Source organism: Brachycentrus maculatus, unplaced genomic scaffold (genome assembly GCF_059751285.1).
Source record: "Brachycentrus maculatus isolate JH-2025_06_01 unplaced genomic scaffold, ASM5975128v1 h1tg000157l, whole genome shotgun sequence".
NCBI lineage: Eukaryota > Metazoa > Arthropoda > Insecta > Trichoptera > Brachycentridae > Brachycentrus > Brachycentrus maculatus.
The window spans coordinates 1,935,001-1,961,207 of NW_028280910.1; the positions used below are offsets into that span (position 1 = coordinate 1,935,001).

The 26,207-nt window shown below is 30.7% G+C and overlaps 1 protein-coding gene across 1 annotated transcript in view; it reads left to right on the forward strand.

Moving 5' to 3' along the window:
* The window catches only part of LOC148308592 (uncharacterized), a 49,197-nt gene extending 26,471 nt beyond the window's left edge, over positions 1 to 22,726 (forward strand). Inside the window, exon 3 of the mRNA XM_088261528.1 lies at positions 22,417 to 22,726. Coding sequence (XP_088117654.1) covers positions 22,417 to 22,623 — 207 coding nt within the window. The 3' untranslated portion in view covers positions 22,624 to 22,726. The remainder of the gene's footprint in view (positions 1 to 22,416) is intronic.
* The last annotated feature ends 3,481 nt before the right edge of the window (positions 22,727 to 26,207 follow it).

Genomic DNA, 26,207 nt, shown 5'->3' on the forward strand with positions numbered 1-26,207 from the left:
GTACCTTTAATCATGGATGTTGAATTTGTACAACGTCATGCAATTTAATGTAATCTTAATGGTTTTAATAAACAGGTGTTTATTGAACGAGAATCGAATTAAACGCTTACTTAGTTTCGATTTCACAACCATTTTAAATACATACGCACATGACACATAACAAAAATATCATTAATGTATTATCTTCGGTCGATATAATTTGAGATATTTGTGTTTGGCCAGTTAAAAATGAGCACACTGCATATAAAAATGGCGATTTATTGCTATTCATGTGTGTAATGAGTTCTACCTACAAGATAATTGAATTTCCAAATTTTCGTTAGCAAATTCTCATTCGTTCCACTTTATAGTAATTCATCAAAATATTTATAACACTTTACTTTGGATGGAACGAATTTTGATTTTCTGGACACAAATTTGCATACGCTTTTTGAATAGTTTCAAAAAACTTCAATTAACAAGTTCAATAAAATTTTTTTTTTTAAACCCTTATCCAATCCCACATGGTGCATAGGGCACTGTGTCATATAAACGCAGTGTTATCTTGATCGTTTACACATAAAGGAAAGGTGATCAGCCCTCCGCTTCAGGTACCAGTCCAGGGTAATATTGAATAAATATTACAGTGCAAAAATCACTAATATTTATTTGACCCCCCTGGGAATCGAACCCGGGACCTCCAGAACGGTAGCCGAGCGTGCTGACCATCACACTACGGAGGCGGACAAAATACGAGGGATAATAAATATATTTATCAATTGATTCGGCAGTCATGGTTCCTAAATGAATCCACATTTTTTTTACGTTTTACTTGGTATAACCACAATTTCTTTCACAAATCTATTATATCATATGTTTTGACTTCCAAAATAACATATAATGTACCCGGCTACCGTACCCGTCACTATCTTTATTCAGAGTACCTGTCCTTCGAACTAATTATGTGCGAAGTTCACCTATGTTTCGAATGGCTAGTGAGAACAATTCATATTTTAGCCAATTTGACATTTTTAATTGCGGAAAATCTATGTTGAAAAGTCAAATGGTGAGCATATTGTCCTGTCAGGATCTTTGAAAACTATGCTTCTCTGCACTGCTTGTATGTCCCTACTAGAATCAACATCACACACACACACACACACACACACACATTCATTCATTTGCTAGATCTACACTTAATATTTTGTACTAATCTTCATGTTTCTGAGGTTAACTTTAATTGGCTTGTTTAATGTATATCTTTTAATTGATTGGTTTTACATATCGCTCACTCCTTTTAAGAACTTCATAAATCAAAAATCGACAATTTTCAGTTGTGCATGTTTTCGGAATGCCCAGAAAATGTATTATATCCCGGCGAAAGCGGCATTTTTTAAACATAATATTTACCCGCTATGGGGCAGAAAGCGTTGTTTTTGCATTTTGATGAAAAAGTGTTGTTTAATTATTTTTTAAAGATATTAAATATTTTTCGAATGGAGAAAAAACCTTCAGGTTTTACCTAAAAATATGTGTTGCACAGTAAAAAGTTCAATAAATGGCTTGATATTTATTTTTAATACATTGTGTTATATTTTTAAAGTTTAAAAACGTTCTCCTGAAAAATCAAGTTTTTTGATTTATGACGTTCTTGAAAGGAATGAGCGATATGTTGCTGTTGTTAACCCAAATAATAAAAATATATTTTTTTAAATTTACATATACGTATTTCGATGCATTCCACATCACTGTATGTTTAAAAATAAAGCAGAATCCGTCGAAACTCGTGTCACAATAGATTTGAAGAAATAGTGGTAAAACCAAGTAAAACTTTAATTTAAAATAATTAAAAAAATATTGATGTTAATATCAATAAATATTTAAACTCTCCTAGATGCTGAACGATATAATATTGTTAGAAACTTCATAAAACCCATAGCTAAGCGGATGTCTCCTTCATTTACATAGAGAAAATTATGTATGCGTAGATTTTGTTGCGAAATATTAATAAGTGTGTAATTTAAAGGCATTGTTACGCACCGCGACATAACTCAACATCCTAATAATAATCATATTTATATACAAACATTTTGAAGACATTTATATAATTTATAATGAAGTCAAATCGATTCAAAGCTTTCTACCAATAAATCAATAATCAAAATAAGACAAATATTATCGACAGATTTTCAATAGCGTTAAAAAATTTACTAAGGAAGACCTTAACCACATATTCTTTGTTTGCCCAATAAATGACCATATGCCAAATTTTTTTAAATCTCTGGCCCCGCTTATTCCTCTCCCTACAGATATCCATCTCATCCTGGCAAGCAGGTACCCAATTTTGTACAGACTGTGAGTTGTTTTTCTGAAATTAAATGGAATAAATTTATAGTTTATCTTTATAATTTATAGTCTATCATATTTTAAAATTAAGAATTCAATTAACTTGACACTGGCAAATGCATTGTATTACATATGCTACGCCATTCTATATTTTAAAAAAAATTACTAAAAAATCAAGTATGTCAACACAGTTGAAGAAGAATATGGAACATACAGTGGTTGCAACTGGGTATTTACAGGGCTTATGACCTGTCACAATTTGGTTTGTGTGATCACTTTACACATATGCAACAGTCACCATTCTACCCATGATTGACAACCACACTTCTAAGATTATGGAATCTGTTTTAAGAAGTTGAGATAAGTATTATAGATCAAATAAGAGTTGGGATTGTTTGGTGTGAATCGAATGAGTAAAGAAAGAACGCTAAAACAGATTTATGAGGTGAATGAAGTTGAAAATAGGAGAAGAAAAAGACCGAGGGAAATTCGGTATGATTAAATATGGCTAAATACGAAATGGTCAAAAACTTGAGAGGCGTCAAATAATTGACGGCTATGCGTGAGGAGATGCATGGATGTGGAAAAGGCGAAGAGTATTTGTATTTCGACAGATCGGTGTGGCATTCTTTTTTAATGTAAAATATATATATATTTTTTTATTTTATTTTATTTTATTGAAAGGAAGAACAACAGTAACAATATATGATACATCAGAATACAAAAAATAAAATCATGAGTTCCAATTATAGTTCTTCACAACTATCCATAAGAGAAGTCTATAGTTTATAGGAATATATACATATATATTTAAATATATATATTTATATATATATATATATATATATATATATATATATATATATATATATATATATATATATATATATATATATATATATATATATATATATATATATATATATATATATATATATATATATATATATATATATATATATATATATATATATATATATATATATATATATATATATATATATATATATATATATATATATTTATTCTGTCCGCCTATGCAGTGTAATGGTCAACACGCTCGGCTACCGTTTTGGAGGTCCCGGGTTCGATTCCCAGGGGCCGTAGACTGGTGCCTGAAGCGGAGGGCTGATCGCATTTTCATATGATAACGACCAAGATAACACCGCGTTTACATGCTGCAGTGCCCTATGCACCATTGAGGTGTGGATAAGGGTTTGAAGGATATATATATTTTTAAATATATATGTATATATATATATATATATATATATATATATATATATATATATATATATATATATATATATATATAACGTGGTAATATTTTCCTTTTGAAAATTAAGTGTAAATAATATGTAAAGTGGATGTATAATAATAAAATAAACAATGTGTTGCTTTGTAATTAAAGTTATAATTAAAGTTTATTCTTATTTTATCTTTATAATATTTTTATATCTATCTATCTATCTATCTATTTGATTCTGACAGTTAATAATGTTATCGGAAGTCTTTTGTTTAATTCTGAGCGACGCATGCGACATCTGGTAGAACTGTTTTATGTAGGTACTATTTATAAGTACTTAATAAAATGTATAGGTAGGTACCTAGTTATTTTATTACATCTCCCCCCTTGGGGATGAAAATTCATAGTAAAATTTTCACTCGTCCTCCGGATCATCTTCTTGTAGTGAAGGGACTGGTATAAGTTTAGTGATACGATAAAGTTTTTTTTTTTTTTTTTTCCTCCTATCTTTTTTCCTTCTTTTTTTTTCTTTCTTTTTTTCTTTCTTTTTTTTTGTATTTTTTTTTTCTTCTTGACCCTTTTAAAGTAGACACAGTTTTTCTCAATCCATTTGTTTTTTTCTTTTGAATTCCTTCATTTTTATTCAGATCTCTTAAAGTATCTTCTAATATAACCAAATGTAAAACTTTTAATTGTTCATCTGCATTTTTATTCGATTCTAAAACTGGGTTCCGGCTTAGACAATCTACTTCTAAATTTTTCTTTCCTGGAGTATATTTTATTTCATATTTTGTAGAAATTTTTTCCACATTATTTTTATTTTCATTCTTCAAGCACTGTTTCTGTGTAATTTGTAAATCTTCATTTTTATTATTAATCTTATCATCCTCCTTTGTTTTAAACCAGCACGTTGCTTCAGAGTGATATCGAGTTCCCTTATTTAAATTTTCACAAATCTTACATGGACTTTTATCTTTAATTTTATCACTAGTTCTTAGATTTCCACGTCTTCTTTGATTATCTTCTAATCGTTTTCTTTGATCATCTTCTAATTTTTCTCTCTCACTCCGAACATATTGTAGTAATTGTTTTAATACATCTAATGTTTCATAATCCATTTCCATTTAACAAAATTGTCGTTTTATAACGTGGTAATATTTTCCTTTTGAAAATTAAGTGTAAATAATATGTAAAGTGGATGTATAATAATAAAATAAACAATGTGTTGCTTTGTAATTAAAGTTATAATTAAAGTTTATTCTTATTTTATCTTTATAATATTTTTATATCTATCTATCTATCTATCTATTTGATTCTGACAGTTAATAATGTTATCGGAAGTCTTTTGTTTAATTCTGAGCGACGCATGCGACATCTGGTAGAACTGTTTTATGTAGGTACTATTTATAAGTACTTAATAAAATGTATAGGTAGGTACCTAGTTATTTTATTACATATATATATATATATATATATATATATATATATATATATATATATATATATATATATATATATATATATATATATATATATATATATATATATATAAATATACATGCAAACAAAAGAGTCGTCGTTTAACAAGAGATACGTTGTTTTAAAAATGTCTAATGTGTATAAAGGTGATTTCGCAACGTTTGTCGACCCACATACTACTCGGCACAGCTCTGAGAATGCGGCCACACTAACTTCTGATACACGCTTTGCGTAATAACATTAATGCGCTCGCACAGTATTATTATAATACGAGAACATTTGTGATATGTTATTAATTATGGCCGCGTATTTAGGACGCACTGCAGTTTTTCCCTTAGATGGTCGCTTCTGATCAAATCGCGCGCGAGCCCTCAAAGCTTAACGGAAAAATCCTACTAAGGAATGACATTTGGTAATGTCAGTCGATTGAAGATGTCCGGTGGCTGTGTCGACGCAATTTTTTTTAATTTTATTTTATAGAGTTACATTTTTAAGTACAACATAATAAATTTTCTAAACATTTATACATATGGCAAACTTTTAGTTTTAGATTCGCTGTGCCTCTCCAAAAAAGAGACTGAACTCTTGTACTTGGAGAGGGATTTACACTCTTGGTTTTAATGTTTGATATAATTAATGGTGAAATGGTATTTTATATATATTTTTTCAAGATTTATATGTAATGGACATATTTTTTTTGTTGAGAATTTTTATATTTCCTATCTTTTTAAATTTCTATAGGGAGTTTATTGATTAAAATACGATTATGATTAAAAAACGCTTTAATTTTCTCAACTTCTAATACCATAAATATAAACATTTATTTATCAATATATAAAAAAAAATCCATGTCAATAAATTCTTCCTTTCCCAGAAAATAAATATAAGGGTATGTACTTACGTACCCCATTAGCTACTGTCGTCTCCCATAAATTATTGCTGCACATGTTTAAACTGTCAATTAGAATTGTGAATGTTCTACATAAGGACCATCGGTCTATTTGATCTTCACATTCTTCAAAATAAAGAGTTCATGTATTCGTGGAAGCCTGGGTGTAACAGGCATCAATAGTAAGGTAGAGGAAAGGCAATTAAAATGGTATAGGAACATTTTCAACACTTTCATTCTGAAATATTTTCAAGTAATTTAATATGCTCAAATTATGTCGTAGAATAAAACTGATGGAAAATGAAATATTCGTAATAAATACTTATGCACATCGGTGAGCATTGGTATGCGTTCCCCAATACCGGGATAAAATATACTATATACCATGAAGAATTTTTTAGTTTATTCATTTTAGATCCCTGACTGGGTTCTATTTTATACATGTCAGGCAGCTGAGGTATAGGAACATAGGACGCAGAAAAACCTGAACAGATTGTTAACTAATCGCCATGGATCTTCCTCGAAAGACATCCATATATACATCTGTAAGATAGCATGATTCCAAGGCATGGTGTACGAGGAGAGCTGATCCTAACAGTCTACAAAGACGATAAGTTGGGATTGAGTCAGGAAGAAGATTTTTCATCTTAAGTACGAGACACATATCGCTCACTCCTTTCAACAACGTCATAAATCAAAAATCGTCAATTTTCAGTTGTGCATGTTTTCGGAATGCCCAGAAAATGTACTATATCCCAGCAAAAGCGGCATATTTTTAACTTAATATTTACCCGCTACAGGGCAGAAAGTGTTGGTTTTTTTGCATTTTGAAGAAAAAGGTATTTTTTTCATTCTTTTTTTAATAAACTAAATATTTTTCAAATGGAGTAAAAACATTCAGAATTTACCTAAAAAGATATGTTACGCAGTAAAAATTTCAATTAGTGGCTTGATATATATTTTTAATACATTGTGTTATATTTTTAAACTTTAAAAACGTTCTCCTGAAATATCAAGTTTTTTTATTTATGATATTCTCGAAAGGAGTGAGCGATGTAATATAACATTTATGACAAGAATACCAAATATGTGATTGCAATTAAGATCGAATCGCTGTCACGTGGATGTTGCAGAATATTTTGGTCATGTCAACTCGTCGAATAGATCAGATTTCCTCCTTTACGCACGTGACCGCATTATACCGTATCCGCTACATTGCAGAATAGAACTCGAAGCACTTACCCGTAACCGCTATTTACCGCATGCTCTCTGTAGGTAATGACTATCGGCTCTTGGCTATTGATATGTGAGATATTGCCACACACAGAATAATGGTCCAGTTGTAGCCAACTGCTGACGCGGTATAGATTAAGAATAGTGACGTATTATTATTTATTTATTTCAACGTAGATGTAGAAGAATATGGAAGTCTGGGCACGGGGCTAACGACAGCCATAGCCTGATTTAAGTGATCACTTTACACACGTTTAACATTCATCTTTTCTACCAATGATAATGACAACCACACTATTCAAATCTTGGAACTTTTACTAAAATTGATTAATTTCGAAACAAACTGTTTGAATAAACTAGAATTTACAACATTTTGAGTACATATATCCAAATACTTAACAAATCTGGATTATCTCCAATTTCAGGAGTTTTTCATATTTTTTTGACATCTCATCAAAGATGAAATATTTCCTATATGTATAACGGCTCTTTAGGCATGGCCTGTGTTGAGCCATTCATCTATTCACTACTCAAATTCACAAAACTTCTAATTATATTGATTAATTTCGAAACAAACTGTTTGAATAAACTAGAATTTCATTGGAAACGGTTATGATGAGATGAGAGAAGCTTATTATTAAGCAGAAACTCTTTCATTTGTATGTGAGGTCCGAATCGATTATATTCACTTACTCGAGAAGCGCTAGAAATTTTTTAATGTGTACAAGTATTTGGACTCAATCAAAATGTTATAAATCTACTTTATAAATTTATTATAAACTTCACACATACAATTGTACGCCTCTGTGGTGTAATGGTCAGCACGCTCGGCTACCATTCTGGAGGTCCTGGGTTCGATTCTCAGGGGAGGGGGTCAAATAAATAAAAGTTATTTTTGACTCTAATCTTACTCTAATATTATAAGCGGAGGGCTGATCACCTTTCCTTCATGTGTTAACGATCAAGATAACGCTGCGTTTATATGATGTAGTGCCCTGTGCACTATTAGGGTGCGGGAAAGGGTTGATACACATACAATATAATTTTTAAGATACATAAACTAAATATGTTATAATCATTGTAGATAAAAGGCAAGGAGAATTTTTAAGGCAACTAATATATAATACATATCGCCCACTCCTTTCAACAACGTCATATATCAAAAATCGTCCATTTCAGTTGTGCATGTTTTAAGAATGCTCAGAAAATGTACTATATCCCAGCAAAAGTCGCATATTTTCAACATAATATTTACCCTATACAGGGCAAAAAGTTTGTTTTTGCATTTTGAAGAAAAGGTTTAATTATTTTTTTAAATAAACTAAACATTTTTCAAACGGAGAAAAACATTCAGGTTTTACCTAAAAAGATTTGTTGCACAGTAAAAAGTTCAATAAGTGGCTTGATATTTATTTTTGATAAATTTTATTATATTCTTAAACGATCTCCTGAAAAATCAACTTTATAAATGACGTTGTTGAAAGGAGTGAGCGATATATTAGTTGCCTTATATTATAATATTTTAGTATACCTACATCGTCTGAGAGATCGCATTTTGACTGCAGTCCTTTTTTCATTTCCATACAGAAGTTTAGGTCGGTTGCATTAGAAACTTGACAGACAGCCACACATATCCAGATGGAAAAAACATTCTAAGTGCAGTTATATTGCAACACCTTTGCTTTAATAAGTAACCTTTCAGTGCAGGCCGCGTTGCGTCATCGGGCCTAGACCAGACACACATAGCAATGTACTCAATTGCACATATGTGTCTTATATGGCGACACCTTAGCAATGTTAAATGGGATTAATGAGTTCTTACATTTTATTGACAATTGCCTTTGAAATTTTACATTTTAAAAATAGAGAAATTGTATAATTTTGGATAGGTAGATGTTTCGTAAATAGTGGAATCTCGGAAATCCGAACTTATTGGGGATGTGACCTGTTCGGATTAGCCAAGAAATTTTTAATACAGTACCTACACACTTAGTATTTACACTACAGTTATTAAGTTATACGTATGTATGTTTATGTGTATACTCGTATATATATATATATATATATATATATATATATATAAATATATATATATATATATATATATATATATATATATATATATATATATATAAATATATAGTTATAATATATATATATATATATATATATATATATATATATATATATATATATATATATATATATATATATATATATATATATATATATATATATATATATATATATTCATTCGAACCATTATCCGCACCCCAATGTTGTATAGAGGAATATAAATAGATAACACTGCATCATATAAATGCAGTGTTATCTTGATCGTTAACACACGAAGGAAAGGTGATCAGCCCTCCACTTCAGGTACCAGTCCAGAGTAATATTGAATAAATATGAAAGTGAAAAAATCTTCTTCCCCCTCTGGGAATCGAACCCGGGACCTCCAGAATGGTAGCCGAGCGTGCTGACCATTACACTACGGTGGCGGATATATATATATATATATATATATATATATATATATATATAACGTGGTAATATTTTTCTTTTGTAAATTGCGTGTAAATAATATGTAAAGTGGGTGTATAATAATAAAATAAACAATGTGTTGCTTTGTAATTAAAGAAACGACAATAAAAGTTTATTCTTAATTAATCTTTACAATAATTTTTATATCTATATGATTCTGACAGTTAATAATATTATCGGAAGTCTTTTGTTTTCTTCTGAGCGACGCATGCGACATCTAGTGGTAGAACTGTTTTATGTAGGTACTATTTGTAGGTACTTAATAAAATGTATAGGTAGGTACCTAGTTATTTTATTACATCTCCCCCCTTGGGGATGAAAATTCATAGTAAAATTTTCACTCGTCCTCCGGATCATCTTCTTGTAGTGAAGGGACTGGTATAAGTTTAGTGATATGATAAAGGTTTGATTTTATTTTTTTGTGGCCTGTATCAATTCTGTATATTGAGTTAGAAATTTTTTCAATAATTTTATAAGGTCCAATTTTTAGTTCATCCAATTTTTTTCTGTTTAGCTTGTTTCCATTTTCCACATACACCATGTCTCCTACGTTGAATTCGCAGCCTATTCTATTTTTGTCAAATAATGTTTTATTGTAATTATGTGATTTTATTGTATTTTCAAGCGCTATTTTCCTGTCTCTAATCCAGTCATTATTAGATTTTCCTTGTTTTAATTCGTTGGGTAAAATATTTACATCTGTACCATATAAAAGATAACTTGGGGAAAAGTCAGTGACTGAGTGATTAGTATTATTATATTTATGAACACATTCTTGAGCTATTGTGGTCCATGCTCTTCTTTTCCCTTTTTCATTTATTTTGCATCTGATTTTGTTCACCAATGTTTGATTCAGCCTTTCATTTAGGCCATTTGAGAATGGTGCATTTACTGCAGTGAAGATTATTGGGATCTGCTTGTCATTTAAGAATTCCTTGAATTCTTTCGAGTTTATTCCTGGGTATTGGTCGGTGAGAAGCATACCAATATCCTCGGTTTCTGTTATTTTCATGACTAGTTTTATAAAATCATTTGCATTCTGAGTTTTCGAGGTTAAAATAAATGCGTATCTTGTAAAGTGATCCACTAAGAGATGTAGATATTTTTTTGTTGATCTTGAACCTCCTAAACCTCCAATTGTGTCTAAAGATATTATTTCAAAAGGCTTTGTGGCCGGGCCTAGATGAGACATAAATCCAAATTTCTTTTGTCCTCTTGATTTATTTTTAATACAAATTTCACAATTTCTACAAATTGTTTTTATGTTTTTCGTCAAATTTTTGGCTGTGTAATGTGGACTAATAGTCTTTTGCATTTGTCCAATTCCAATATGGCATAGGTTTTCATGTATGTCTTTTATGATTTCGATGCTAAACGGTTCTGAAAGAATTATTTTTTCTTTTTTCTTGACCTTTTTAAAATAGACATTGTTTTTTTCAATCCATTTGTTTTTTTTCTGTTGAATTCTTTCATTTTTATTCTGATCTCTTAAAATATCTTCTAATTTAACCAAATTTACAACTTTTAATTGTTCATCTGCATTTTCACTCGATTCTAATACTGGATTCCTGCTTAGACAATCTGCTTCTAAATTCTTCTTTCCTGGATTATATTTTATTTCAAATTCATATTGCGATAAATAATATGTTAAATCACCTAACTCTTCATCGGTCCTAGATTTCAGATTCATATTTTCCAAAGGTTTGTGATCTGAATAAACCGTAAATGATTTACCTATTAACCAGTATTGCCAGTATCTTACCGCTTCCTTAATTGCTAAACATTCTAAATATATTGCTTTTTTTTTCTTCTGGGCTTCATTTAGTTTTTTTGAAAAGTATGCCACAGGTTTTTCTCTACCATCGGGCTGCTTTTGTTTCAAAATGGCCCCAACACCTTCTAAAGAAGCATCGGTATAAATGTTGATTGGTAAATCCTGATCAAAAATTTCTAGAACGGGCTGTGAGCAAAGCATGCTTTTTGTTATTTCAAATGCTTTTTGGCATTTATCACACCAAATAAAATTTTGATTTTTCCTTAGTAAGTTATGCAATGGATCTAGTATTATTGCACTCTTTGGTATGTATTCATGGTAAAAGTTTATTTTCCCCAGAAATTGTCTTACATTTTTTATCGTTTTTGGAACAGGAAAATTCTTTATTGAAATCAAATTATCCTTTACTGGTTTTATTGAATTATTTTGAATTATATGACCTAGATATTTTACCAAGTCTGACGCAAATGCGCATTTTGTAAATTTTAACCTGAAACCTTCCGTTTCGATCGCTTCCAGCAACTGTGTTAGATGTTTAATGTGCTCAGCAAAAGTTTTAGAAAATATAAGAATATCATCTATGTAATTAACGGTGAAATCAGTAAGTTTATACTTTCTTAATATGTTACCTAGTATCCTTTGAAAAATTGCTGGTGAGGTCTTCAATCCAAATGGTAGGCAAGTCCATTGGAAATGTCCTTCTTGTGTAACAAATCCCGTCTTTTTTCTGTCTTCGATTCGTAAAGGAATAGACCAAAACGCTGAGTTTATATCTAGTGTTGAAAAAAATTTGCAATTCCTGGTCTTTATCATTAGGTCTTCAATTAAAGGAAATGGTTGAGCTTGAGGCACTACTATTTTATTCAAGTCTCTGAAATCTATACACAGTCTGGATTTTTTGTTTTCCTCTTTTTTAAATGCCAATGTAACAGGTGCAGCAAATGGACTGTAGGATTCTTCTATTAGCTTATTATCCAGTAATTTTGCAATTTGTTTTTCTATCTCCTTTTTATCTTCTACAGTACATCTGTAAGGCCTCTTACTGCAATATCTGTCTACTAGTAAGTCTATCCTCGCTTCGTATCCACTAACAGTGCCGATATCATATTTGTCTTTTGCAAAAACGGATTTATATTTGCAAATCAGTTCATTTATTTTAGATTTTTGAAATTGATTTAAATGATTTATTTTTATTTCAAAATCTTCTTCTTTTACATGTTCATTATAATTTATTTTGCATTCCTCGCTGTTGTTATTTTCTGTATTTTTAAATTCACTATTTTTAATTTTATATTTTGTAGAAATTTTTTCTACTTTCTTTTTATTTTCATTTTTCAAGCATTGTCTTTGTGTTATTTTTAAGTCTTCATTTTGGATTAGTTTAAATTTTTTTATCATATCTAATCCTATCAAAAAATCATATTTGAAATTTTCTTCATCAATAATATATACATCAACGTTTTTTTCCAATTCAAATATTTTTATTTTCAAAGTCGTCAAACCGTTTGTCTTTTTAACACCATTAATTGTTACTAAATCTGCTTCATTTATATTGTTTCCTTTTCCTTTTAGTTTTAATAACTTAGAATTTATTAGAGAAACATTTGAACCTGAATCGTAAATTCCAAATATTTCAATTTGATCATTTAGTAATAGTTTGACATTTATTAATGGTGTTACTATTCGTTTTTTTGATCGGTTTCGTTTAACTTAGCTTCTATAACTGAATTGTTTACATGTCTGATAGTATTTTTATTATTAAACTTATCATCCTCCTTTGTTCTAAACCAGCACGTTACTTCAGGGTGATATCGAGTTCCCTTATTTAATTTTTCACAAATCTTACATGGACTTTTATCTTTAATTTTACCACTAGTTCTTAGATTTCCATATCTTCTTTGATCCGAAAACCTTTTTTTATTTACAATGTTTTCGTGTTTTTTTACTTCATTGAATAAATCGACTGTATCTTCTAATTTTTCTCTATCAATCTTATTAATTATAAATTCTGGTAAACTAGCCACAATAAGATCTACTAAGGTACCCATGTCGATCGTTCTTCTCATCTCCAACAAAAGTTTTTCCTTCCTTATGGCATAGTCTAACAAGGAACCGTCGTTATATTTAAAAGATAATGCAAACATTACATGGTTCCATCCCTTGTTTGTAAATGTTTTACAAAAGTTATTTTTCCATACTATCCATTCTGAGTTCATGGAAAATTTTATCATCATCGAACTGTACCAATCTTCACAACTTTTATCCATAAACAATCTTAATATTTCAATTTTTTTCTCATCCGTTGTCACCTCAAAACGTGTACATTCTTTTTCAAAAATATCCATCCACTGGTTTGCATTAGGATTTTTGCTTGTAAATTTTTCAATGATGAACTTCTCTGAAATATCTTTTAAATTTTGATGTTTGCTTACCTGAGCATTTTGTATTAATTTTTCTAGTAAGTTTTCTAATGTTTGAGGAGCAGTATCCATTTTTTTTTTATTTTGTTTCTTTATTTTTGATTAACAAAATTGTCGTTTTATAACGTGGTAATATTTTTCTTTTGTAAATTGCGTGTAAATAATATGTAAAGTGGGTGTATAATAATAAAATAAACAATGTGTTGCTTTGTAATTAAAGAAACGACAATAAAAGTTTATTCTTAATTAATCTTTACAATAATTTTTATATCTATATGATTCTGACAGTTAATAATATTATCGGAAGTCTTTTGTTTTCTTCTGAGCGACGCATGCGACATCTAGTGGTAGAACTGTTTTATGTAGGTACTATTTGTAGGTACTTAATAAAATGTATAGGTAGGTACCTAGTTATTTTATTACATATATATATATATATATATATATATATATATATATATATATATATATATATATATATATATATATATATATATACATATATATATATATATATATATATATATATATATATATATATATATATATATATAATATATGTGCAAGTATTTATAGGGGTTGAAAAGATTGATTCAAAATAATACTAAGGTGGTAAATGGTTCACTGTAATCAGTTACAGCAAATAAAAAGCTTTCAGCAAATTCAAAATTGTACGAACGAGTATTTCTGCAAAAGGTAAACTGGAAGTGCTTCTAAATCTAGTTTATGGAAGTTGAAAAACTAAGGATGAAATAGACTGAATGCATGCGAAATGCGATCTCTAAGACAAAGGTGTGGCTAAATGTTATTTGAAAAGGGACATAAGAAAGTAATACAAAACTAAGATAAGCATTATCGATAGCATTAAGGAAAGTGTGTTGAGACGATATGGACATATGAATCGAATGAGTGAAGAAAAGAAGGAGATTTTGTTATTGATTTATTGGGCTTGTTAAAATACAATAATAAATATATAATAAAATACCTTATGTGTATATATATATATGTAGCGGTCAGTCACATTGACAGTAACAACACGCCAACATTAGTAAATTTCTCAGAATCCAATAAATGCAACTTTGTAAAACAAAGAATTGCACACGTCCCGCGAAAGGCGACCTGATAAAAGTCCTATTATCTATAAACCGCCTAAGAAATTACCGTTCAAAAATGTTCATGGATTATTTTTGATAGGTTTTTTGTGAACCATTAATTTTTTAATACATATAATTAAGAGTTATTTCAAATAGGGCAAGTTTTCCGACAATTCAGCGATAAGGTTATTTTCATTAGTTATCCATATAAGCCTTCAGGCTCTAAATTAGTTCTATGGCATTAGTATGGACATTTTACGCACTCGTATATTTTTATGTGGAAATCTCTTCGAGAATTAATTTCATTCCATTTTGTGCAATATCTTAAAGTACTGGTACATTGAAGCATGTGAAATGATCACAAATAATTGTTATATATATTTATATATATATATATATATATATATATATATATATATATATATATATATATATATATATATATATATATATATATATATATATATATATATATATATATATATATATATATATATATATATATATATATATATATATATATATATATATATTTATACAAATGAGGTCCAAATTATTCTGTTCCCAATACGTATTTATAATGATTTTTTTTTAAAAATGGCAATTTGAGCTAAAAGATAATTCAATTATAAGTCGACTCTCCAAAAATCCCAAATACGTGTGATATCAATGCTAAAAAATGTCTTAAATTGATGGTATAGTGACAGATTTTAGACGCGTGACATTACTGAGATACGTTTGCTAACTTTCTCGTTACGTAAAAAATAAACTGTTATCCTTTTTTGTAAGAAATACTTATAAAGATTAATTGCAAGTCTTTACAGGAATGTAAACACGACATTGTCTGACGTTTAAAGAAATGTATGGAATGTGTAGGTCTTCGAAAGTATTTAAATTTCAGAATTCCATGGCATTGTTAGATTTCCATATAAATACATCGCTCACTCCTTTCAAGAACCTCATAAATAAAAAAACTTGATTTTTCAAGAGAACGTTTTTAAAGTTTAAAAATATCACACAATGTATTAAAAATAAATATCAAGCCACTTATTAAACTTTTTACAATTAAAATTTGAAGGTTTTTTTTCCATTTGAAAAATATTTAATATATTTATAAAAATAATTCAACAACACCTTTTCTTCAAAATGCAAAAACAACATATTCTGCCCTGTAGCGGGTAAATATTAATTTAAACATATGCGTCAAGAATCAGCAAAAAACACTAAAGAAAAAAGTTTTACTTGTTAAATACCACAAGAGTGATACTTACCATGTTAAACTTATATAAAAAAATTAAAAGATATTACCCCAAAATTACTTTTTTTGGATGGGAGTTGAATCTATCATATACGTTGCTTACTATGTTCAAGGTTTAGAGATCATTAATTGGATTTTTGTTTTATCCTTTTTAATGCTTTAGTTTATATTCAAACCTGTAGATGGAAGATTTGTAGCTTCTGAAACTGTTTATGCTTAAGTGGTAACAAATATATGTTTTTCAATGTAATATTTTATTTTAATCTGCGTCGGGAACAGGAGGGATAATCTAGTGTGGGCCAATCAGGAACTTCTCAGCATTAGCTCATTGCTGGGAGGAAACCACGTAAAACTCCTTCCGTTTCACTGGAAGAGGATTTGGCATTCTGTGTCCAAACTTGGTTTCAAAATGACTGCCAATAATAATAATAATAATAATAAAATTGGATAACTTATATAGCGCCATTTTCGTAAAAAAAATACCTCAAGGGCGCCAAATCAATTAATGAAAAAACTTTTTCTTTTACATAGGAGTAGGATTGAAATCTTGATACAATTGACTCTTAAATGGACCGAATACAGCATTTGAGAGCAAAGATTTAGATACACTTAAATATTGTGGAAATATACGGGTATCCGTTCAATGTCCCCAGACAACAAAGCCCCGACTTACGATCTACTCGAGTTGCGACACACCTTCAACTGGCGGCAGCGCCGCTTTCGCAATACGTCTCATAAGTTTAGATTAGAAAATAAAAACAAGCGCATATTGAAATACGAAATACATTTTTATCGTTATTCGTATCATTACCTGCGAAGTACATGTATTGAGATATATGTTGCGTTGTGAGATACACGCTGGTATAAAAAAGGTATGCGGTTTTAAGAGTTAATTGCATTTGCGTTTTAATAGATGTAATTGATGAATTTAGTGTAAGTCGTAAGCGTGTTAATGGGTCAACGATATACATCCGTAAATTAACCCAGAGTTTCTTAACAGAATCTTGTTAACCCCCCCCCTGTGATCGTGCATATGTGTGTGTGTATATATATATATATATATAAATATATAATGTATGTCCGCCTCCGTAGTGTAATGGTCAGCACGCTCAGCTACCGTTCTGGAGGTCCCGGGTTGGATTCCCAGGGAGGGTCAAATAAATATAAGTGATTTTTTCACTCGTATATTTATTCAATACTACCCTGAACTAGTACCTGAAGCGGAGGGCTGATCACCTTTCCTTCATGTGTATACCATCAAGGTAACACTGCGTTTATATGACGCAGTGCCCTATTCACCATTAGGGTGAGGATGAGGGTTTGTTAATATTATTATTATATAAATATATTGACTTGAGCTTTGATCTTTCCGCTTTTACTCCCTCCCGTCCCTCTTCCAGATATTTTTATAAATTTAATATGTGGAATTTAATTAACGGATAGGTACAAGGTTTGGTAATATATGTGCGTATATGCGAATGGCTTTTTTTTATTCTTCTGTTAAATTCACAAAGAAAACAAATTAAAAAAAATACATTAATTTCCTCAACTGAGTGTAGCATGAAGTTGGCAAAAGAAGGATGACGAATTTGTGGAAAAACGATGTTTGATAGATGTTCGAATGATAAAAAAAGGAGATAATGCAAAGACCGAGATAAGCATTTTCGATAAAATTGAGAAGGCGAATGTATTTGGAAATAGGATCAGAGCAAGACCGAGGAAAACTTGGGATGATCAAATATTTCAAATACTCGAACGTGGTCAGGTCAGGAGTCGTTATAATTGCTAGGTATCTATGAGGAGATGTATGAACGTGTTTTTGGCTAAGAATGTTTGCAAAGACAGATTGTGTGGCGGTCTATCTCTCTGCCTACCCTTGCGGAAGTAACGCAATGGATAGTGAGTTAGTTAGGTTTGAATAAGAAACTTTAGTTTAGTTCAGGCGTGTTTCATCATATCGTTAAAAATATCGCAAAATTGAACGTTGATCGGTCCATAGTTTTTTTTTGCAATTGTTTTATTGAATATTAATCATTTCGCCGAATGTATTTTGTATGGATAATTAGGAATTAGAAAGTTTTAATGGACGCAGTGTTTTGGGACTCCCCCCACTCGGCTATTGAGATTTGTATTGGAAATTCAAACCTAGGCTATGATAAAACACACGGCTTATAAGATGTCTGTCATTATGTTTTAAATGTCATCCTGTCTCGATTTGATTGATGTCTTACATTAGGACGAATTTAACTAAACTGACTTCAGAATTTTTAGAATACATATTTGAAATACTTGATCATGCGAAGTTTTCGTCGGTTTTCCTTTGCTTCTATTCCTAATCAATTAATTTTTTGATATATTTTTAGATTAAAACCAATATTTTTAGCTTTTCCACTTTATTTTTATTTGACCAGCGACCTGGTTTCGTCGTTACGGCATCATCAGACTGGACCATTGACCAGTCTGATGATGTCGCTAACGACGAAACCCGGTTGCTGGTCAAATAAAAATAAAGTGGAAAAGCTAAAAAAAATGGTTTTAATCTAATAATATATTAAAATGCAATTCCATCATGAAGTGTCAGTGGATAATATAAATCATTTTTTCAATTTATGTTTCGTTTTTTTTTAATGTTTTCTTGGCATTTTCTTGCGAATTCAACATATATAATTATAATTCATAACATTTCGAATGTACCTATCCAAATACTTGTTCACATATCGCTCACTCCTTTCAAGAACGTCATAAATCAAAAAACTTGATTTTTCAGGAGAACGTTTTTAAAGTTTAAAAATATATTACAATGTGTTAAAAATAAATATCAAGCCACTTACTGAACTTTTTACTGTGCAACAGATCTTTTTAAGTAAAACCTGATGTTTTTTTCTCCATTTGAAAAATATTTAGTTTATTTAAAAAATATAATGAAACAATACCTTTTCTTCAAAATGCAAAAACAACACTTTCTGCGCTGGAGCGGGTAAATATTAAGTTAAAAATATGCCGCTTTTGCTGGGATATAGTACATTTTCTGGGCATTCCGAAAACATGCACAACTGAAAATTGACGAATTTTGATTTATGACGTTCTTGAAAGGAGTGAGCGATATCTGGATTTTATCCACTTATCAGTAATTTTTTGACTTCTCAACATGGATGAAGAACAATATGGAAGTCTGGGTATTTACAGGACTTATGACCTATCATATGATGGTTAAGTGATAACTTTACACACGTGCATCATTCACCATTTTACCTATGATTGACAACCACACTACTCAAATTTTTGGAACTCCTAGATCGTCATTGTGATCCTAGATCTCATTCTCCTTCGACTGACAAGTCGTGGGTATAATGGTGAGTTTTTTACGTGGAGTTAAGTGATCACTTAACCCGCCTTCGATAGATCGTAAGAATTGTTTTTACAAGGGTATTTACCAGACTTTCATATTCGCTTTTATCTGTGTTGAGATGTCAAAAAAATAAACCAAATTTTATGAACGATATATATAGGAATTTTTTATAGAGTTCGTTAGAGATAAGATGTCAATTGCCCTTCTGATTCGACTCTAAAACACATATCGCTCACTCCTTTCAAGAACGTCATAAAAAAATGATCTTTTAGGAGAACGTTTTTAATGTTTAAAAAATATAACACAATGTATTAAAAATAAATATCAAGCCACTTATTGAAATTTTTACTAAGCAAAAGATCTTTTTAGGTAAAACCTGAAGGATTTTTAACCATTTGAAAAATAATAAGAATATTTAAAAAAAAAAAAATTAAACAATACTTTTTCTTCAAAATGCAAAAACTACACTTTTTGCCCTGTAGCGGGTAAATATTAAGTTGAAAATATGCCTCTTTTGCTGGGATATAGTACATTATCTAGGCACTCCGAAAACATGCACAACTGAAAATTGACGATTTATTATTTATGACGTTCTTGGAAGGAGTGAGCGATATGTTATTTTTTATTTTTTTACACACTTCACATTTATGTTTAATACAATCTCTCTTTGCAATAGCACCATCTTAAAACCTACTTCATTCCCATGTAATGTACACTACACCGTTAGCAAACCAAAGTGCGTCGTGATGAAATGTCTATATGCTAGATGTAAGTCTGCCGGACGTTTCGGCAACACTCTTATTGTATCACTGTCTTGAGGAACAATGTATACAAACAGTTTGATGAAATATACACTATTAAGTTGTTTTTACGTACTCAATACGCGCACAGTAGAAATGACAATTATTTTTAATTAAAGCACACCTCTGCAATTCTATGATATGAGTTTTTTTTAAATACAAGTTTTTTATACACTCTTAACGCAATGCCAAAAAAAATATATTTATTAAAAAATGCGTAACAATGATTCAGAATTTTTTACATCCTTACTTTACCATATTACTATACACACGGGTAAGCAAAAGAGACAAGATCAGGCATGGTGAACCTGTGGCCTTAAGATGCCAATTTTTCGTAAATAGGCATTTTTTCCATATTTTTTTAAATTGTATTTTTACAATTTATATTGTTATATACTAAATAAAATATTTAGTTTGTAGGGGGGGTGTCAAAGTTTTCTTTACTGCGGGTAAGCAAAAGAGACAAGATCAGGCATGGTGAACCTGTGGCCTTAAGATGCCAATTTTTCGTAAATAGGCATTTTTTCCATATTTTTTTAAATTTTATTTTTACAATTTATATTGTTATATACTATATGAAATATTCAGTTTGTAGGGGGGGTGTCAAAGTTTTCTTTACTGCGGCCTCATGTTGAATCAGATAAGTGATTGTGGCCTTTTGAAATAGAAAGGTTCCCCGTGCCTGGGCTAGATGAATAATATTTGTAACCTCTGATTTTTTTAGACGAATATGGTTGGTAAAAGAAGCAGGGGATGACTGAAGAAAACTTGGCTTGATCAGTAAAATATTTTAAATACTTGATTATCCCTCCGGTTCCCAACACAAATTAAAATAAATAAAAAATTAAGCTAGGTGAAGCAGAAAATTATTATATAAAACTAGTACATAATGATCAATGTAAATAAGAATGCAACTCTTATCTAAAAAAAACTATATGTTGACACATCTTTAAAAAAGAAATAAATGTGTTTTGGTTATTCTCGCGCGAGTAGTGGCTACAACTAGACAATTATTTTGTATATGGCAATATCGCACATATCGCTCACTCCTTTCAACAACGTCATATATCAAAAATCGTCAATTTTCAGTTGTGCATATTATCGGAATACCCAGAAAATGTACTATATCCCAGCAAAAGTGGCATATTTTTTACTTAATATGTACCCGCTACAGGGCACAAAATGTTGTTTTAGCATTTTGAAGAAAAGGTATTGTTTAATAATTTTTTTAAATATACTAAATATTTTTTAAATGGAGAAAAAAATATTCAGGTTTTACCTAAAAAGATCTGTTGCGCAGTAAAAAAGTTCAATATGTGGTTTTTAATATTTATTTTCAATTCATTTCATAATATTTTTTAATTTTAAAAATCTCCTGAAAATTCAAGTTTTTTTTAAAATATATGACGTTGTTGAAAAGAAGTGAGCAATATACATCACCAACAGCCGATAGTAAGAAATACATAATTTATATTTGAAGCACTAACTTTGTAATTTCCTATTTTATAATGAAAATGTTACTTTGTTTTAAAATCACTATAAATATTTTATTATAACTTAATTATACTGTCTACCGGTTTCGAAGCTAACCGCTTCTTTATCAAGACTTATTAATAAATCTTGATAAAGAAGCGGTTAGCTTCGAAACCGGCAGACATTATAATTAAGTTAAATTAAATATTTATGGTGATTTTAAAAGAAAGTATGATTTTAAAACAATTTTTTTTACTTTATGTATTAATTTTAAATCAAACACAGATTTTTTGAGTCTTCTAAGTTTTTAGACTTATTTTAGCTTAGTAGACTCAAAAAAAATATGTTTGATTTAAAATTAATACATGAATTAAAATGGAGTTCTACAAATTAAACGCCAAATCAATAAATAATTTTTTACGTAATTTAAAAAAAATTAAACCTTTGAAACACCTCGAACTACCTATCTTTGACTGATTCGTGTACCTACTGTTTCCTTCTTGTTCTAATACTGGTTTCATTTTTGTTTCAGGAGCAGAACGTTCGACCGGAAGCCCAATTCACCCTGGGAGTCGCCGGAGAAAGGAGGCTCGCCGCCAGGCTGGAGGAAGCCCGTAGAAGCAGGAGAGCCTGCAGACTATCTGCTGCAGCCCTTGCCCTCCTCTTCTTCCTTCTCACGCTTGTAGCCTGTTCGCTTCTACTCTCCAATGGGAGGGCTCCATTCGGCTCTATGATGTGACCAACCCTGAAATATTTTACAATATTCTATAAAAACTAAACATACCCGCATTGATTCTGTATTTTTTGACATAGTGTAAGCATAAAAATAAATATTTTTACAACATTTTGAGTGTGTCCAAATACTTGTTCACAAAATCTGGATTATCTCCAATTACAGGAGTTATTTTCATTTATTTTATTTATTGTACCATAACTGCAGACAGTTGGTAGAATTCCATATTAAATTGTCATGTATCGAAAATAAAACATGTTTTTGTTGGATTGAATTCAACATTTATTTATATATCTTAATACGTGACGCGTTTTGTCTTCTAAGGACATTATCAAACAAGTGTGTATTATCAAACATTATCAAATAAATGTAGAATTCAATCCAACAAAAACTTGTTTAATTTTGGATATATTACCCAACAAGTTATTTTCATATTATTAAGAGTTTCTGCTCAATAAAAAGCTTCTTTTCATCTCACCAATAGATGTCTCTAGTGAAGTTCTAGTGATTCAAGAACAATGTTTCAAAATTGGTTCATATATATAGAACTTCCAAGAATTTGAGTAGTGTTTCAATAATGGGTAGAATTGGTGAATGTTACACGTGTGTAAATTGATCACTTAAACCAGCCTAAGACGGTCGTCAGCACTGTAAATGCCCAGACTTCCATATTCTTCTTCATCTTTGATGAGATGTAAAAAAAAATATATTGTTATTTTATGGGATAACTTTTTCACAGGAATTTGTATTCATAATAAACTATATTCAAAGGGGCTTCTCAACATTTTGCTTAATGGTTTCACGCAGTCAACATAAAAGTTTATTCACAACATTTTGAGTGTGTCCAAAATCTTACTCACAAATCAGGATTTCTTTCCTTAAGAGTTATTTACCAGTATGTAAAATAATCCGGTAAGGATCTTGCATACATACAAATAAAAGGGTCTCTGCTAAACCAAGGCTTCCCAATCATACCATAGATGGCTCTAGTGAACGAACGTGTATAGTGTCATAACTAACTAACTAACTAACCATCACGGCGCTTCACCGCATTGGTAGGCAGAGAGAATCGAACGCCACACCACTCGTTCTTTGCGAAAATTCTTCGCCTCTTCCACATTCCGTTTAACACACTTTATACAAACATTTATATAACCACAAGATCAAGAACATAAAAACCAAACAAACAAAATCAAACATTTACCAAGTTTGATCAAAGGAACTTTGAGTGTCTTTGGAAACATACTTCACCTCTTCCACATTCATACAACTCCTCATACACACTTGGTCGAATAATCAATTTGTTCTTTTCGTTAACACAGGATGGCGACACAGGAAGTTGAGCGTGAAGACAATCATTTTAGTTTTTAAGAAAATATTTGATATAAGAAAGGAATGTAAGGCTGAACGAGGAATAATTGAAAAGATTAGGAAGAGTTCTTTGCGGTGGTATGGACATGTGGAGCGAATGGGTAGTGAGAGAATGACTAAGAAAACAGAACGTGGACGACCGAAAAAGACTTGGCACGATCAGATCAATCAGAACCTAAAATCTGGCGGTGTCAAAAGTCTGCGTAATCGGAGGGCATGTATGACTAGATGTATGGATGTGAAGGAGGCGAGGAGTGTATGTCAGGACAGAAGAGTGTGGCGTTCCATCCTCTCTGCCTACCCCTGCGGGGAAACGGCGTGATGGTAGTAGTAGTAGTAGTAGTAGTTATCTCAAAAGAATAACCCACAAAACCTGTACTTTTAGGGGATTGTCTGCAGGTAGGATAGTAAGGATAGGGAAGGTAAATGTGAAAAATACATCAGAAACACCCAGACCAATTGAAAATAAATATTTTGAAAACGAACACTTGGCGGGAATCGATCCCGCGATCCAGTTTCAAAGTCGAGCGTCCACATAACTACGCCACAGCATAAAACGGTCATAAAACCTGGCATAAAACAACTAATTAAGCTGATTATATAAAATGTAATATTTCGAAATAATTCCTCATTAGTTGCTACTGGAGTGAAGTAACTGAAAATTGCAGTATTAAAAATGTCAAGGCCATGTCAATTTTATAAAGAAATTTACAAATTGTATTCATTAAAAGAAAAATAAATAAATGCAATATTGATTTTGAAAGTGAGAAATTTAATTATAAAATGCTAACAAAGAAACGTACTGTCTTCAATGATATTGAAATGTATTCGTGAAGACCAAACAAGACATTGGCCACCTTATTATAAGGTCAAGAATTTCATCCACAGCATTGATATTATATTTAAAATAGAGGACATGACTGGTTTAAGTGATCACTGTACTCTATTCCTATCCGCACCCAGATATGCATAGAATTTTGCAAAATATTGAGAATATTAATTACACCAGATGTCAAGGAGCATGAGCAATGTTAAGTATTGCGTGATTTTTGTTACTTCTAACAGATGGCGCTGCCATAGGATAATAAACAATTGGAAAAAAATTGTTTTGCAATAGGCGGGAATCCAACCCGCGACGCCAATTATGCAGTCTAGCGTCTACCCAACTACGCCTAGGCGCCTGTCTTTTAGATTATGGAGTTATTAACAGTTTATGGAGTTCTATAAAGTAGTAAATGAATATGGTCCGTTCGTGTACATGACCTCTTAAAAGCGAAAAGCCTCTATTATAATATAACGTTATAAAATAACTGGTTTTACAGTCCTTGGGCTTCTTATGTAACGCCATCGTGATAGAAGCCATGGTATTAATCACCACGACTGGCGCCAAGAGTGTCATCCGCGCCGGCTTCTCTATGACCTCCCATGTCCTTACATACACCATCGAGAACCCATTATTCTTAATGTCCTTGATATTTCCACGATATCACAAATTTAATGGTTCAACATTTTTATGTGACTAAAACCATCATCTATCAATTTTATGGGTGCGTTTGTTTACGTTCGGGCAGTCTGAATTTTTTCGTTATATAGCGTAGGATTGTTGATTTATTGTCTTCTGATTTCTAAACGTTATTTAATCATCATTTTATTATTTATTCTTATATTTAGATTGGCAGTAACAGGTAAGTATATTGAAAGCTTTTAAATGTAAATTCACAGTAAAATCGGGATACAATTTTATGTTGTTTCACATTTTCAATAAATTCCGAAAAAAAAATTGCTTTGCAAGAGCAGATCTGTCAGGAAGCCTAGATGCTTCTGTATCAGATCTGGGCATGCGGTGGGACAGCTTTCAATATATATATATCAACGATATGATAATAGCAGTTTATTAATTATATAATAAAAAATAACTAAAAGATTTTTTTAAATATTGTAATGATATGTAACAGCAGATGCATGCATGTAAAAGAGGCGAATAATATTTGCCAAAACAGATTGGTATGGCGTTCTATTCTCTCTGACCACCCCCTCCGAAGGCGGCCTGATTGTTAGTTAGTTAGTTTTTAGTTTATATTTATTTAAAATTACACTAAAGGTACAAAAGAAGCACAAGAATAATCGCCTTGCCTTCGTGGAGTTAACAATCAAGATAACACTGCATCGGTACGATTCAGTGCCCTATGCACCATTGGGGGCGGATAAAGATAGCAACA